General features: G+C 46.5%; 1 protein-coding gene across 3 annotated transcripts in view; it reads right to left on the bottom strand.

Moving 5' to 3' along the window:
* MORC1 (MORC family CW-type zinc finger 1) overlaps nt 1-14,370 on the bottom strand; it is a 75,057-nt gene extending 60,687 nt beyond the window's left edge. For all 3 annotated transcript variants that reach the window (XM_075576846.1, XM_075576848.1, XM_075576847.1), the window contains exons 1-6: nt 14,291-14,370; nt 11,612-11,665; nt 10,538-10,572; nt 4,678-4,746; nt 3,081-3,171; nt 1,623-1,731 (exon numbers count right to left, since the gene is read on the bottom strand). In XM_075576846.1, coding sequence (XP_075432961.1) covers nt 1,623-1,731; nt 3,081-3,171; nt 4,678-4,746; nt 10,538-10,572; nt 11,612-11,665; nt 14,291-14,355 — 423 coding nt within the window. In that variant the 5' untranslated portion in view covers nt 14,356-14,370. The remainder of the gene's footprint in view (nt 1-1,622; nt 1,732-3,080; nt 3,172-4,677; nt 4,747-10,537; nt 10,573-11,611; nt 11,666-14,290) is intronic.
* Between the last annotated feature and the right edge of the window lie 2,087 nt (nt 14,371-16,457).

Raw genomic sequence — 16,457 nt, 5'->3', positions numbered from 1 at the left:
ATGTATATAAGTGGGAATCTCTAAATACATTTTGCACCCCCTCCCCTCTGCCCCCCCCCCCCCACTTTGGGGAAAGAGCTGTTAGTCCACACTAATAAGGGTGCCACTTAATACCAAAAGGGTAGACCATCTCTCACATCTAAGAAGGACATACTATACTGTTTCAAACTCCAGAAACAATATATGTGATATTGACCAGTATATTAGTTAAAACTGAAGCCATATCATAGGAGACTTATACCAGGTATACTGTACACTTAGGAGTAGGCTGAGCATCAATGCTACAAATTATTTTCAACCCTCCAGACCACGGTATACTAGCGTGTGCATACATGTACATAATTATATTTTGATTGCAATTTTTGCTCAATATCGGGTATCGCATATAGGGACTGTACACCCTTTAATAACGCACTGTATTTTAGAGCACACGTTTGTTTGCATTTTAACTATGCCAAATAAAATCTGACATTTTATTTATCAGCAATATATCTTCACTCGGGTAGTAGTGCACCATTAAGGGATTTCTTCTCTAAGTACATACAGTACGTGTACTTTTTTGTTATTCTGATCATTTCTCCCATAGCACACACCTTTACATACACCGTTTTCTCAAGGTTGAGTGAGGTTACTCTATATCTGTACTGTAGGTTTAACTTGATGGACATATGTCTTTTTTCAACCTCCTCTATGTAACTATGTAACTAAATTAAGGCATAAACAATCCAGAACTGAGCTGAAAGCGTGATAAGTGCAGGCTAACTTTCTGATTCTGCAGCTTGCAAGGGAGGCTGGGAAATGCTGGTATTTAAAGACAAGGTCCAGCTGGTAATTAAGCAGTCTGCAGAAAGGAACATGCTTTTTCATTAAATAGTTATTTTTTTATACACTTCGTTAAATTAAAGCTGCAGTTCAGTCTTTTTTTTTTTTTTTTTTTTAATTTTTTTTTTTTACTTCAATAGTTTTATGTGGGCAATCTCTAATTACCTAAAGAACTGTATAGCTGCAGGTCAATTCGTTCTCCATGTATTGATTGGCAAAATTTGGTGACATAATTAGTGAAGGGATCTGTTTATATTCTGCTTGTCTGTCAGTGGAAGCTCATGAATATTCATGAGCACTCCTGCACTGACATGTGCTAGAGGGAGGGCAGGGCTGACAAAGGGGTGTGCCAGGGCTTGTGACAGGACATGAAGGGGCAGTGCCTTAGCAAATGGCTGTTAAAATAGAATACAAGAAAATTGGTCTTTCAAAGTTGTTGTTTTTAAAACAGAAAATGCTAAAAGTATTTTTTCTTACTACAGAACTGATTTATTAAAAAAAACAAACATGCAGGATATTGACTGAACTGCAGCTTTAAAAGTCAGCAATACATGCACTAATGCTATTTTTGTAATTTATATTCTGTACCAAGTGCGAGATAATAGGGTCTCCTGTTCTGTCATTTAGTCAAATTAACAAAGTATGTAGATATATCAAAATGAACACTTTCACGTTTTAATAATGATTTATATTGTTTTAAATAAACAGTATGCCAGTGTCACCGAGCCCACTGATTGCAGCCAAGACACTTTTGATATAGAATCGCCATAGTTTCTACAAGTATTCAAAGAAATGCATACCTCGTCAAGACCTTCTGCTTCACAGAATGTTTGGGAAAATAATATACACGTCATAGTATCTCCCTTCTTGGTAAAGAGTATGAAGTCTTTGCCTATTCGCATTGACCCTCTGCAGAGAAAAAACAAAACATTTTAGATGGCATATAATGTGTATTCCATGCTCTAAGCCCACGTCCGTAGTAAACCAGACGGCGCGAGCTACATACACAAAAACCTGTAAGGCAATACGCACAGCCATAGAGCGCACGTGTACAAGCCCGAACGATTTCTCGCGAGACAAAAATCTTTTGAGTTTGTCTCGCGACAGCCAGGTCACGCACGCGGTTCAGCCAATGAGGGCGAACTGCTCATGCCAAACTAACCTTTTTAGTTTCTTTGAGGAGGTAAGTAGGAATTTAGACCAGGGTAATTCTGTTGATGTGATCTACTAAGGATTTTGCAAAGGCTTTTGATACGGTCCAACACAAGAGGTAAGTGTACAAAGTAAAGCAAATTGGACTGGATTGAAAACTGGTTGAAGGATAGACAACAGAGGGTTGTCATAAATGGAACCTTCTCAGGTTGGGTAAAGTTGGAAGTGGAGTACCTCAAGGATCGTTACTGGGGACCCTGCTTTTTAACTTGTTTATTAATGACCCTGAGATAGGGAGCAAAGTCTCCATGTTTGCTGATGGCACTAAATTGTGTAAGGTAGTAAAATCAGAGCAGGATGTAATTTCTCTCCAGAACGATTTAGATAGCCTGGAAACTTGGGCAGGTAAATAGCAGATGAAGTCTAGTTGAACCCTAGTTCTGACTTACAAAGCTCTCAACGACGTTGCCCCCCCCCCCTTTACATCTCAGCCTTCTTCCCCAAATGCCCCATTCGCTCTGCCCACAACATCCGCCTTTCCTCCTGCTTTATTACATCCTCTAGAATTCCCTACCACCTATCAGCAGACTCTCTCCAAGCTTTCAGACATTCAAAAACTCTCTGAAAACTGACCTTATGATGGAAGCCTATCTGGCCTACTCCTAATCCTCACCTCCAAACCTTAATGGGACCAGCTGTGCGGCTGGACGATACTCCACTCTGAGGCCTACTCCATCCCACCTTTTGTTTTAACATTGCCCCTTATTCCCTCTAGATTGTAAGCTCTCAAGAGCAGGGACCTTTTGTATCCATTTGCACTTGTCTGTCCTTATTTGTATGTCTCTATGTAGTTGATGTCACTCTGTACCACGCTATAGTATAGGATGGCGCTTTACAAATAAATGATAATAATAATAATAATTTTAAGGTAACCTCGCAACAATGGGATCACTTGTACAGAACTGAGCAGAAAATGGTTGTTTTCGCTTTATTTGTTCTCTGCACTTACTGACCATTTTATTCCCTTTGATACAAGATTATCCAAAAATCATAAATAAAACGCATTTTAGGTATTTATTTTTTTTTAATAAAGGAAAACAACATACGATTTAAGGCCATTTCCATATTTTCCAATAAGCTTTGAGCTGGCTAAGCGTTTGGCAGATCTTCCAAAGTAAATCAGATCACAAGCTTCTTCTGCAAGAGAAAAAGTCACGTGTTCAGAAGCAAATTAAGCTGGTTCTTCATTTGCTGTTTTTGAACATACGGTACCTGATAAAGGGCTTTTTGTGGCACAATTAAAAAAATGTCCTAAATATGTACAGGATGTGGATTGCTGTAGCTAAATAGCCACTACCTTTACAGTAACTATGCCTCCGAGGGGAAAAATGCCGATTCTATGAATCCAGTAGAAATGGAAAAAAACGTAGCACCATCCAATGCGTGGAAAATAAGGATCTGGAGGGGACTCCCTTATCATGATGAAGCGCTACAGGCGTGAAACGCGTTGCGTGCTTCCCCCATCTATGTAGGGGTTCATTATTTTATTTTTTGGCCAATAAAGTCTCCTTTATAAGGGAGCCCCCCCTGGATCCTTATTTTCCACGCATTGGATGGTGCTGTTTTTTTCCATTTCTACTGCTTCTGTTCCTTTCAACCAGCGGATGCAGGTCCCAGGACCTTCCTCAGGATTCTACAGGACCTTACAGTGATTTTATTCTGTTTATTCCCCCGCAATCTAGCATACTTTTTGTCAGTTTATTAAGGGGATTTATTTAGGTGTCAGCCTGGCTGTTTGTGTCCTACCTATGGGAGACGCTAGGCACCATTCTCCAGCTATTTTGCAATATATTGGGTTTATACATTTTGATACGCTGGTATTACACCCCCAAAAGGGTAAAGCAAATGTTTCCGGAGGCATGTGGACAGATAAGAGGACTTGGCACATAAATGGTGGTTCTGCCCAGTCATGCAGACGTACTGGAGGACAGGTTTGAAATGAATAGACAATGTGACGGGAATCAAGATTCCGCTAGACCCAATTTGAATTATTTTGGCTACACCTATGGAAGATGTAAATCATTACTCAGCTAAATTAATTATGCATATACTAACGGCGGCTAGGTGTGCGGGAGCTGCAGCGTGGAAAAAGATATTGCAGCCCTCCAGAAGAGAGGTCATTGGAAGGTTAACGATGTACAATTGATGGAAAGACTCACTTCATTTTTGAATCACACCACAAGGAAGTTTGATAGAGTCTGGGACCCCTGGGATGTTGGATAGGGGTAAGGCCTCAATGGGTTAGAGGATCGGGGAGTGATGAGTGAAGGATATGTCGTGGATTAAAGGTGATAAAATGTTATACAATTCAAAATGTTGTATGATATGTAATCTAATTGTTGTTATTGTAAGAATTCCGTCACAAAATGCTTGTTCCCCCTCCCTCCCCTTTTTTTCTGTACCCCTTCCCTTCCATGTTTGAAAATCTTAATAAAAATATAAGTTTAAAAAAAAAAAAACAGCTCTAATTTCACGACTTAAATAATTCCTATTGTTTGTATTCATTTACCCTGTATTGAATGTTTGCTAGTCATATTTTGGACAGGTTGGGGTCGTAGCTCCAAACAAGGAGCCCCCGTATATATCTGTTGACTCACTTAAAATGACTCGACTTAAGAATTGCTGCTGTGAAAAGTAACTTACGAGGACTCATTCCACATCCATCATCCAAGAAAAATAACATGAAACCTCCATCAAGGTTATCATTCTGTTCTGAAAATTAAAAAAAACAATGCATGTTAATTGCATCAGTTATAAACTGGTTTTATTTGCTTCATTCTTACTGCCCACGCTGAAAAAATGATATCTACTATAAACATGGCCAAAAAGGCATAATAAAATAAAAAATGGTACTGTACATGCCCTTGATGCTACATTTTCTCTGATTCTCCCATAATAAGGATGTTAATAATTACCATTTATTCACAAGATACAGAACTACTGTCCGCTGCACAATGGGACACAGAGACCCATGCATTAGGTAAAGCATGTACTGTGTATGTAAGCACCAAGCAGGTTTTACTACTATAAACAGGTTGACATAGCATGGAAATTGGGTAATTAGGTCAAAAAAACATAAACAGCTGTGATTTACTAAAGCTGGAAAATAAATATACAGTATTATAATATATAATATTATATTATAATATATAATATTAATAATAATTAATGCATGCTACTTAAGACATGCATTAATTATTAAGTAAGGTGTTAATGGCCAATGTGCGGAGTATCTATCTATCTTTATAGAGGCAGGGGGAGACTGGTGGGGAAGGAGAGACGCCCAGGGTGTGCAAGCCAAGGAGAACTCGCCTGGGTCTTAGGGCCATATTCCACATATGCCAAACTAGCCGTTTGGACTGTTAGTAGCTGAAAATTCACATAGATTCACATGGGGATTTGCAGCTGGAATGGCCACATTTAGAAGATCTTTGATTGTGCACAGCCTCTATAAGTCCCTGGATGCGTTCAACTGCAAAATGGAGACAAAACTGTTTCCAAGTGTAGCCCCCTAAGAAATGTAAAGGGTTAACAGTCTTAATGGGTTAACCAGGTGGACTCACTCTAGTATTTCCCCCCCCCATCATGTGATGTACTGTAAGAGGACTATGCAGAATGGGTTGCCACTTCTTTGTATGTCTGGTGACCAGTGATTATAAAAGGACCAGTGATGTCACCATAGTGAGATAGAAGGGTACATATAGCGCCACCCAATGTTTTAAAGGCATGTTCCTCCAAGTTCAGATTGAGGCTTCACTGTGAGTCCTGTAAATAGACGTGTGTTTAGATGAATGTATTAAGATGTGTCCTGTCACCCTTTCTTTTTTTCGGTTAAGGAACGTGGCCCCTGTAAGTAAGCGCAAGTAGTATGGGTCCGAGTTTATTATCACTATTGAACAGGAGGAAGAATGCTTTCAGTAAGGAGTTCTCAGTGTTGGTAACTGCGGGGTGTGTTTGGAGTGGTCCAACCAGAAAGTCCCTAGTGCGCTCCTGATAAGATAGGTATGGAATAAGTATGCGGTATACAGTAGCGGGTTCCTAATTCAGCAACGTGACCTTTATTCCGGAGAGGTCCATTTAACATGGGGCATCACTAACTCTATAAGATCTAGAAATAAGAGAGCAAACAGAGGGACCTCCGATAGTGTAATATGTAAAGTCATATTATTGGACTGGCAAAAGTAAAAAGTATGCATTCACAAATTAGTGCTATTGGCACGCGCTGACCGGCTAGCCGTAAGTTATTGAAGCTGTTGAGCTTTATCCTCTGACGTCTCCTATTGCACTCCGTTGTTGATGCCGTTAGCACCGGAACTCCAGGCGTCCCGGTGGGTTCCTGGTGCAGGGTGTACGGCACGGTCTATGCTGCGCAGTATTTAGACTTGGAAACTGTTTTCGTAGGTTTTGAGCCTCTTGTTGAGGCTGCTCAGCTTTCTGGTCCCCCTGCAACAGTAGAAGGAGCCCGACAGGCTGTCGACTTCCATCTACTTTAGGGAACAAATACTAGGGGGGAAAAGAATCCGGTTAAATACCTGGCGTCCTGATTCAGCTTCCCTATCCGGTGGGGACTCCCCGGAAGTGAGGCATCATCTCCTGGAGGGGACGGAAATAATGCCATCGCACGCAGCCCGACATGGATGTAGCTCTAATCCCAAATGCCGGCTTCCAGGCACCACAACATGCGGTGAAGATAGACTGCAGGGAACCAGGCTTCTGCTGGAGGCAAGCGACGCCTCGAGAGCATCTGGAGATGAGGTACGGGAATAGGGAAAGTAATATGCCCTTCCTCTGACCAGGGACCGTGAGAGCGACCCGTTGCACAAGAAATAGAAAAGTGATTGATGATTGATCAAAAATGATGATGATGATGATGATGATGACTTCAAGAAGTACAAAATAAAAACTAAAAATTATTTTAAAAGATAAGGTTCAACTTTTGAACTCAACTAAATATGAGCGCTTAGCTTCGTATTCTGGTTTTGGTCCTAAATCCTTTTGGTTCTACAAATCCCAAGGGTTTTACTTTTGGTTTTGGGATGCAAGACCCCGGTAGGTTCTGATTTCACACACCCGGTTTTGTCCATCTCTATTAAAGACCACAAAAGAAGACATAAACGGAGCTACTGTATGCTGGCAAGCAATGTGTGAAGTGAGAAATGGCCTGCGAGTCCTTGATTTGAGATGAAACCGAGGCAGTTAGAGCAGCAGTCTGCTGTACATTTTGGTGTGTGAGCTGAACAATGCTATTCTCGGCTTCAGTTCTACAGAAACACGTCCCTTTGTGCTTGACCGTTGCAGGTCATTTTGTATTTAACTTACTTACTTATTGATCCATGAAAGTAAACATGAAAAAATACTGATTTCCTGAAATGAAGGTTACAAAAATTAAATAAACTGGCATTTGGGAAGGTGCCTTTCTTGAGAAATAGGGGTCTCTGAGCTGAGAATAGTGTGGTTCAGCCAGAAGATCTCCCAGTCCAGATTATCAGAATAATATGAAGTACAGCAGGTCCCGCTTCCCGGCGCTCCGTTTTTCGGCGATCCGCTGATACGGCGGCACCGAGAAGGGGGCCGCCATGTTGAATTAAAAATCGCGCGTGCGCAGAACGGGCGTGTGCGCCGGTTGCGCGCGCAGATCACCGGTTGCGTGCGCAGACCGCAGGTCGCACATGCGCAGAACGGCAAAAATGCCGGTTTGCGCATGCGCAGCACTGAAAATCGCCGGATCCGCTTTCCGGCGATTTTCACTATACGGCGGGCCTCTGGAACGGAACCCGCCGTATGCCCGGGGCCCTGTTGTACTGTACTGGGTGAATGCTGTTCCCACTGTGTTTCAGTAACATCAGTGTCTATATACCCCCAAAAGGGATATGGATGGATGGATGGATGGATGGATGGATGGATGGATGGATAGATAATCAAGTGTTTTGGCTGTAATATGCCTTTAAGAGAGATTCTGAACATGTACTGTATCTCTTAACATCTTTGTATCAAAGTATAATACTTTACATAGTTTTGACAGCTGTGCTGTTTTGTGCATCAATGACTACATTCAGTGGTCCTGGAGTGTTTCTGGGAGGAAGCAGTAGGGGAGTTGTTAATGTAATATATTCTGCACAGTGGCAAAGCTAGACATGAATAGAGCCCGCGGCAAAAAAAAATTCAGGGCCCCATTAAAAATCAACGTATTTTGTACATTAAAAATGAAATATACCGCACACACAAATATAGATTAAATATAAAATATACATTACTCATGTACTCACCATTTATTTATTGTAAATTCTTTATTTTCGATTTTATAACAATTGACATACTTAATACATACAAAAATCATAAATACTATATACAGTATTATATTAGCATCCCTCACAACTTTAAATATACTATCAAAACAAAATGTAGAGAAATGTTAAAGCTTCACATTGCTTCCTTGCATACAGCCCAATACAATATAGTATATTATATAATATACCATCAAATCTAAAATAATATAAAATACAATAAGCTGAAACTAATAATAATACCATTAGACAGTCACAGTACAGAAACAGAACGAAGAATACTGACTGCTATTTTTTTCTCCCTCCCCCCATCCTCAGCTCTCCCCCTCATCACCATCATCACCTCTGCCCATCATCACATCTCCCCCAGTTCCCCTCATCGTCATTATATCTCCCCCAGCCCCCATAATATCTCCCCCAGTTCCCCTCATCTACATAGTTACATAGTAGATGAAGTTGAAAAAAGACATGCGTCCGAGTTCAACCTATGCTAAATTTAGACAACAGATACTTTATCCTATATCTATACTTACTTATTGATCCAGAGGAAGGCAAACAAAAAACCCCAGAGTCATATCATCCAATGATATCTCATAAGGGGAAAATAAATTCCTTCCTGACTCCAAGAATTGTCAATTAGATTATTCCCGGCATCAACATCCTTCCCATGTATATTTATTTGGTATATCCCTGTATACCTTTCCTTTCTAAAAAGATGTCCAACCTTTTTTTGAACAAACCTATTGTATCTGCCATCACAGTCTCCATGGGGAATGAATTCCACGTTGTAACTGCCCTTACTGTAAAGAACCCTTTCCTTTGTTGCTGGTGAAATCTCCTTTCCTCCAACCTTAAGGGATGGCCCCGAGTCCTTTGTACTGTCCTCAGGATGAATAGTTATTTTGAAAGCTCCTTGTACTGTCCCCGGATATATTTGTATATAGTTATCATATCCCCTCTTAGACGCCTCTTTTCTAATGTAAATACATCTCATTTAGCTAGCCTCTCCTCATAAGTTAGAATGTCCATCCCCTTTATTAATTTGGTGGCTCTTCTCTGCACTCTCTCTAGTTCCATAATGTATTTTCTATGGAGGGGTGCCCAAAATTGTACTCCATATTCAAGGTGTGGTCTTACTAATGCTTTATCAGATCTCCCCCAGTCCCCTCATCCTCATATCTCCCCCAGCCCCCGTCATCAGATCTCCCCCCCACCCCCCATGCCTAACTGGGTTAATGGACTCAGAGACAGACGCTGGGAGATGGTATGCTGTGGTGGCGAGACCCCGGTATTAAATAATTAGCCAGTAGTAGAAGAATCACTTGAGGCAGAGCAGGAGGCAAGTGTAAAGATTCTGCACGATCCGTGCTGGGGTTCGCTCCAGTTCGGGTTTTCCAGCTTGCCTCACCTTTCTCCTCAGTTCAGCCATTTTGGTTACTGGCAGACTGCTACTTAAGGCTGCTGTTCCCAGTGGGAGTCGCCGAGCAAAGTTCTGTCCGTTTGATCTTCGCTGTCACACATCACCCTTTTGCCTATTTGGAATCCCTGTTGCTGACCCCAGACCGTGACCCCGACCTCGCTGCCTTCCGCCTTCCCTGACCTTTTGCCTGTCGCCTGGACTCCGCACCTCTGCTGCCAGCCCTGACCTCTGCCTGCTTACCGACTACAAATACTCTAACAGGACTCTGTCCTGGGCTCTGGTCGGTTATTCTGCGTTCCTACCTCAGCCCTGGGGGTCCGCTTCCTGATTCGAGACGGGCACCGTCACAGTAAGACGTGCGCAGCAGCAAACACTGGAAGTTCCCGGTCAGACTGCTAGAGGGCGCTCCTCCCCTGCCGTCCTCCTCTTCCTCAAGTGATTCTTCTACTACCGGCGAATTCTTTAATACCTGGAACCCGCCACCGCAGCATACAATCTCCCCCCACCTGTCTCTATGGGGGGGGGGTGTATGAGGTCGGGCTCTGGGGGGGCAGGGGGGAGAGAGAGCCCCCCAAGAGTGCGGAACCCCGGGCTTTTCTTGGGCTATAGCTACACCCCTGATTCTGCAACTTGGCAGAGATTTATATGGCATAATACTGTACATCCCAAACTAACAGACTCAAGGCAACATAATATACATGAAAAAATAATCAAATAAAAATATTAGTATTCTGTAGTTTACCAGCATATTTTGAGAGATCCATACCCCTTTTCTTTGCACACAAACAGTAGGACTTACCAGAATATATGTAAAGTGATGTAGCATCTGCATCTCTGAAAACAATTTAAAACATTATTCATTTAATAAAGGAAGAAGAAAAAAAAAACAGCTGAAATTGTAAATGCCACTTTTACCCACCATAACGTATATATAATGTGTGCTTGAAACCTATTCCCGCTTCACATTGCAAGGCCAATATAACCAGCCTCAGGCCCAAATACAGCTGCTGCTGTATGCACTTCTATATCACAGGCTGAGCTGTGTGATACGGCAGGCATGTGCTGATAAAGGGTCCTGGTTAAAATGAATAAGATGCAAACGTGACAGTGTGCTCATTTCCAGGTCGTTACCCAGAATCCCTGGCAGCAGTGGAAGTATTGTATGCTAAGAGAATAGTGAAAAGCAGGTTTGTGGACCTGGCTGGGACGTGTGAATGTGCTCACAATTATATATTTAAATAGCTACAGAAATGTGCACAGTTGTGGTATAACAAATGTATAAAATATGTTGAATCACTGTGAAGCCACGTCAGTTAAGGCCTCAATTATACCAAATACTGCGAGGCAGCAGCACTATTGTGACGTCACCCAGCGCTGCAGCGATTATACCAGGGAGCCGGTGGAGAGCAGGCATGGAGGCGTGGCGGAGGCATGGACGCGAGCGGTTACCCCTCAATGGCTGGAACTGCTCACGTGGCGCGGCTGTCGCCAGCCAAGAACAAATCTGCAGATCGAGGCAGCCGCCCTGCAGCTCCACGCAGTGCGCACGCCGGAGGTATGTGCGCTGCTATTGGGGGTTTTTTTAAGTTGTTTTTTCAGGCGCGCCGCTACACGCAGCGCCACGCACGTTCTTGTATAATCACGGCCTAGCCCTTCGGAGCTGTGGGGCCCAGGGGTAGGCAGACTAACCTTCACCCACCCCCTCTACCCCCAATATACCAGGCACTGGTATATGAGTTAAAGCTTTACCGATTTGATGAGAGCACTGTTTCACGCTAGAGATTGTTTTTCTTTATACATTTTTCCAGTATGTTACACTACTGACCTGTGTCTGTATATCAAAAGGCTGATCTATATATTTTTATATCGTTACCTTGAATTATCAATAAGTTCAGCAACTGCCCCAAACAGGAACTCGTGAGTTGTTCTAAAAATGAAAAGAAAAATGTAAAAAAAAAAAAAAAACACTGTTTATTTTTTTTTAACCTGTTTCAATGTCATAAAAGTCATATTTACTACAAAATGTTATAACGGCCATATTTACTAATAAAAACGCTAGCATCGCGGGATTCAATTGGAGTGGCGTCACACGGGTTGTTAATAAAAATCAACCCCTCCATGCAATAGTGCGGTAATCCTCAATGCTATGCGGAGTGTGTGGACTGTCAGTGTATAGTGTAGTCCAGCGGTGTGTGTATAGTGTAGTCCAGCGGTGTGTGTATAGTGTAGTCCCGCGGTGTGTGTATAGTGTAGTCCCGCGGTGTGTGTATAGTGTAGTCCGCGGTGCGCACAGTAGGGGGGACACGATATTTTTCAGGTGTTGCAGAGTCCCCGCGCTTTTCCCCAAGGCATTTTAATTAAATGCCGGGGGATCGCGTGAGCCCCCTGCAACTCTAAACTTACCTTGTCTCTGCTGGCGTCAGGACTCGTGTTCATGGTAACGCAGCGTCAAATGACACTGCGTGGTCATGTGACGTGACAAGCGCCATATGCCGTCGCGGGTCACGTGACATGATGTCACATGACCCCGCGGCATCATTTTGCGCCACGCGAGGTCAGGGGGGGGCGCACCACCGGAGGTGAAGAGGCAGAGGGGGTGCAGCAAAATAAGTTTGCGCACCCCTGGTGTAGTCGCAAGGTATAACTTGACCGCGCTGTACACTGACACAGAGCATAACCTGAATGCACTGTACACTGACACAGAGTATAAGCTGAACGCACTGTACACTGACACAGAGCATAACCTGAATGCACTGTACACTGACACAGAGTATAAGCTGAACGCACTGTACACTGACACAGAGTATAACCTGACCACACTATTCATTGGCACTGTATACATAACCTGACCATTCTACACACTGACAGACACAGAGGATATTATACTGCAGTAAAGAATAATAAGTGTAATTAAGCAGCTAAGAAAATTGATAATTATGTGGGACACACTGCGGGGGGGGGGGGTATATGGGACACACTGCGGGGGGGGGGTTATGTGGGACACATTGCGGGAGGGTATGTGGGACACACTGCGGGGGGGGGTATGTGGGACACACTGCGGGGGGGTATGTGAGACACACTGCGGGGGGGTATGTGGGACACACTGCGGGAGGGTATGTGGGACACACTGCGGGGGGGGGGTATGTGGGACACACTGCGGGGGGGTATGGGGGACACACTGCGGGGGGGGTATGGGGGACACACTGCGGGGGGGTATGGGGGACACACTGCGGGGGGGTTTGGGGGACACACTGCGGGGGGGTATGGGGGACACACTGCGGGGGGTATGGGGGACACACTGCGGGGGCGGGTATGTGGGACACACTGCGGGGGGGTATGTGGGACACACTGCGGGGGGGTATGTGGGACACACTGCGGGGGGGAGTATGTGGGACACACTGCGGGTGTTTATGTGGGACACACTGCGGGGGGGTTATGTGGGACAAACTGCGGGGGGGTTATGTGGGACACACTGCGGGGGGGGGTATGTGGGACACACTGCGGGGGGGGGGTATGTGGGACACACTGCGGGGGGGGGGGGTATGTGAGACACACTGCGGGGGGGGTATGTGAGACACACTGCGGGGGGGGTATGTGAGACACACTGCGGGGGGGGTATGTGAGACACACTGCGGGGGGGGTGAGACACACTGTGGGGGGGGTATGTGAGACACACTGCGGGGGGGGGTATGTGAGACACACTGCGGGGGGGGTGAGACACACTGTGGGGGGGGTATGTGAGACACACTGCGGGGGGGGGTATGTGAGACACACTGCGGGGGGATATGTGAGACACACTGTGGGGGGGGGTATGTGAGACACACTGCGGGGGGGGGGTATGTGAGACACACTGCGGGGGGGGTATGTGAGACACACTGCGAGGGGGGGGTATGTGAGACACACTGCGGGGTGGGGGGTATGTGGGACACACTGCGGGGGGGTATGTGAGACACAATGCGGGGGGGCGAGGTATGTGGGACACACTGCGAGGGGGGTATGTGAGACACACTGTGAGGGGGGGGTATGTGAGACACACTGCGGGGGGGGGGTATGTGAGACACACTGCGGGGGGGGGGTATGTGAGACACACTGCGGGGGGGGTATGTGAGACACACTGCGGGGGGGGGTATGTGAGACACACTGCGGGGGGGGGGTATGTGAGACACACTGCGGGGGGGGGGGTATGTGAGACACTGCGGGGGGGGGGGTATGTGGGACACACTGCGGGGGGGGGGGGTATGTGAGACACACTGCGGGGGGGGTATGTGGGACACACTGCGGGGGGGGGGTATGTGGAATGAAGACTTGTATGTGTGAAATAATAATCACAAATATTCTAATGAAATAAAAGAGAAGTTGGCCCAACACCCAGCGGCTCAGCCCCCACTGCCACTGGTCACTCTCCTCCTAGTTCTGCGGCTCAGCCCCCACTGCCACTGGTCACTCTCCTCCTAGTTCTGCGGCTGACGCCTGCTGACATGTGGCACCTTCTGTGGATAGTGAGCCTGTGGGTCTACAACATCTCAGCACCAGCCACTCGTGTAATACCCACGCGTTGGCGTGGAGATACTCCAGGCTCAGGCTCGCCCTGCTCAGGGATTTGTACTTGTCGCCCATCGCTGCTGCTGGAGAAGGGGCGCCCCGCAGCGGCGGCGCAGGCAGAGGTTAGCGCCCGGGGGGCTACAGGGCGGGGTGCGTCAGCGTTACAAGCGGCCGTCAGCGTTACAAGCGTCCCGGGGGGTTACAGGGCGGGGTGCGTCAGCGTTACAAGCGGCCCGGGGGGTTACAGGGCGGGGTGCGTCAGCGTTACAAGCGGCCCGGGGGGTTACAGGGCGGGGTGCGTCAGCGTTACAAGCGGCCGTCAGCGTTACAAGCGGCCCGGGGGGTTACAGGGCGGGGTGCGTCAGCGTTACAAGCGGCCCGGGGGGTTACAGGGCGGGGTGCGTCAGCATTACAAGCAGCCCGGGATATAACCCGCAGGCCCCCCGCTCCCGTGCAAACACCGGGCTGTCCTGAGAGAGCCAAGAGTCAGACAGGCCCGGAATGGACACATGCTGCTGTACAAGGCACCTAACCCCCTGCACCTAATCCCAGGCACCTAACCCTAACCCCCTGCACCTAATCCCAGGCACCTAACCCTAACCCCCTGCACCTAATCCCAGGCACCTAACCCTAACCCCCTGCACCTAATCCCAGGCACCTAACCCTAACCCCCTGCACCTAACCCCAACCCCCTGCACCTAATCCCAGGCACCTAACCCTAACCCCCTGCACCTAATCCCAGGCACCTAACCCTAACCCCCTGCACCTAACCCCAACCCCCTGCACCTAATCCCAGGCACCTAACCCTAACCCCCTGCACCTAATCCCAGGCACCTAACCCTAACCCCCTGCACCTAATCCCAGGCACCTAACCCTAACCCCCTGCACCTAATCCCAGGCACCTAACCCCCTGCACCTAATCCCAGGCACCTAACCCTAACCCCCTGCACCTAATCCCAGGCACCTAACCCCCTGCACCTAATCCCAGGCACCTAACCCCCTGCACCTAATCCCAGGCACCTAACCCTAACCCCCTGCACCTAATCCCAGGCACCTAACCCCCTGCACCTAATCCCAGGCACCTAACCCTAACCCCGTGCACCTAACCCCGTGCACTAACCCTAACCCCTGGCACCTAACCCTAACCCCCTGCACCTAACCCCAGGCACCTAACCCTAACCCCCTGCACCTAACCCCAGGCACCTAACCATAACCTCATGCACCAACCCTAACCCCCTGCACCTAACCCCATGCACCTAACTCCGTGCAACTAACCCCATGCACCTAACTCTGTGCAACTAACCCCATGCACGTAACTCCGTGCAACTAACCCCATGCACGTAACCCTAACCCCGTGCAACAAACCCCATGCACCTAACCCTAACCCCATGCACCTAACCCGTGCACTAACCCCCGGCACCTAACCCTGTGCACTAACCCCTTGCACCTAACCCTAACCCCATGCACGGTGCATCAGCAGGGGGGTGTTCTGCTGCTCTTTAATGGCTGCACAGTGATATCTTGTAACCACACTTTGTAACTCGTTATTTCTCATCCTGCACCGTTTCAGAGAACGGTGTATCTCTACTATATAGCGATCTGCGCTCAAACTGCAGGAGTTGGGTCGCGGCGTTTGGGGGGGCTACGAACTCGTCACAGAGCTGGTTCGCTTCTATTGGCTGAACCAGCTCAAGTGACGTGACTGCAGCCCCAGATTTCAATTTGGGTTGCGGCAGCAAAATGTCGCAGCGTCACCGCTGTAGTTTGCCGCCACAAGCAGTTTCTAGTGTGACAACTGTCATCCACTAGCCTTAAAGAGTGACGATCGTGCGCGCGTCGCGTCGCGTAGCTTCCTGTCTGATCTGGGCCTTATACTGTAGAGCTCATGACCTCCCAGTTGTTCCATGAAACGCTGGTGGAAGTAGAGTACTCGCTCTCAGATGTGGGAAACAAAAGCAAGCTCTATATGTGTTTCAACTGCAGTATACTGTATGTTGGAATCGATTATGATTAAATAAAATACACGAATGGGATATATAATTGTGTGATTACATTGTGTGGCCCTCCAGTCTTAATTCAAGCTATATAATATTTATTGTGTCATACATCAATGTTGTTGGTGCTACAAGAACACCTTTATCAGGACTTACACAGATAGAAGTGTGCGAGTGCTATAA

Source organism: Ascaphus truei, chromosome 19 (genome assembly GCF_040206685.1).
Source record: "Ascaphus truei isolate aAscTru1 chromosome 19, aAscTru1.hap1, whole genome shotgun sequence".
Taxonomy (NCBI): domain Eukaryota; kingdom Metazoa; phylum Chordata; class Amphibia; order Anura; family Ascaphidae; genus Ascaphus; species Ascaphus truei.
The sequence above is the reverse complement of the archived record's forward strand: the minus strand, read 5'-3'. Positions and strand labels throughout refer to the sequence as shown.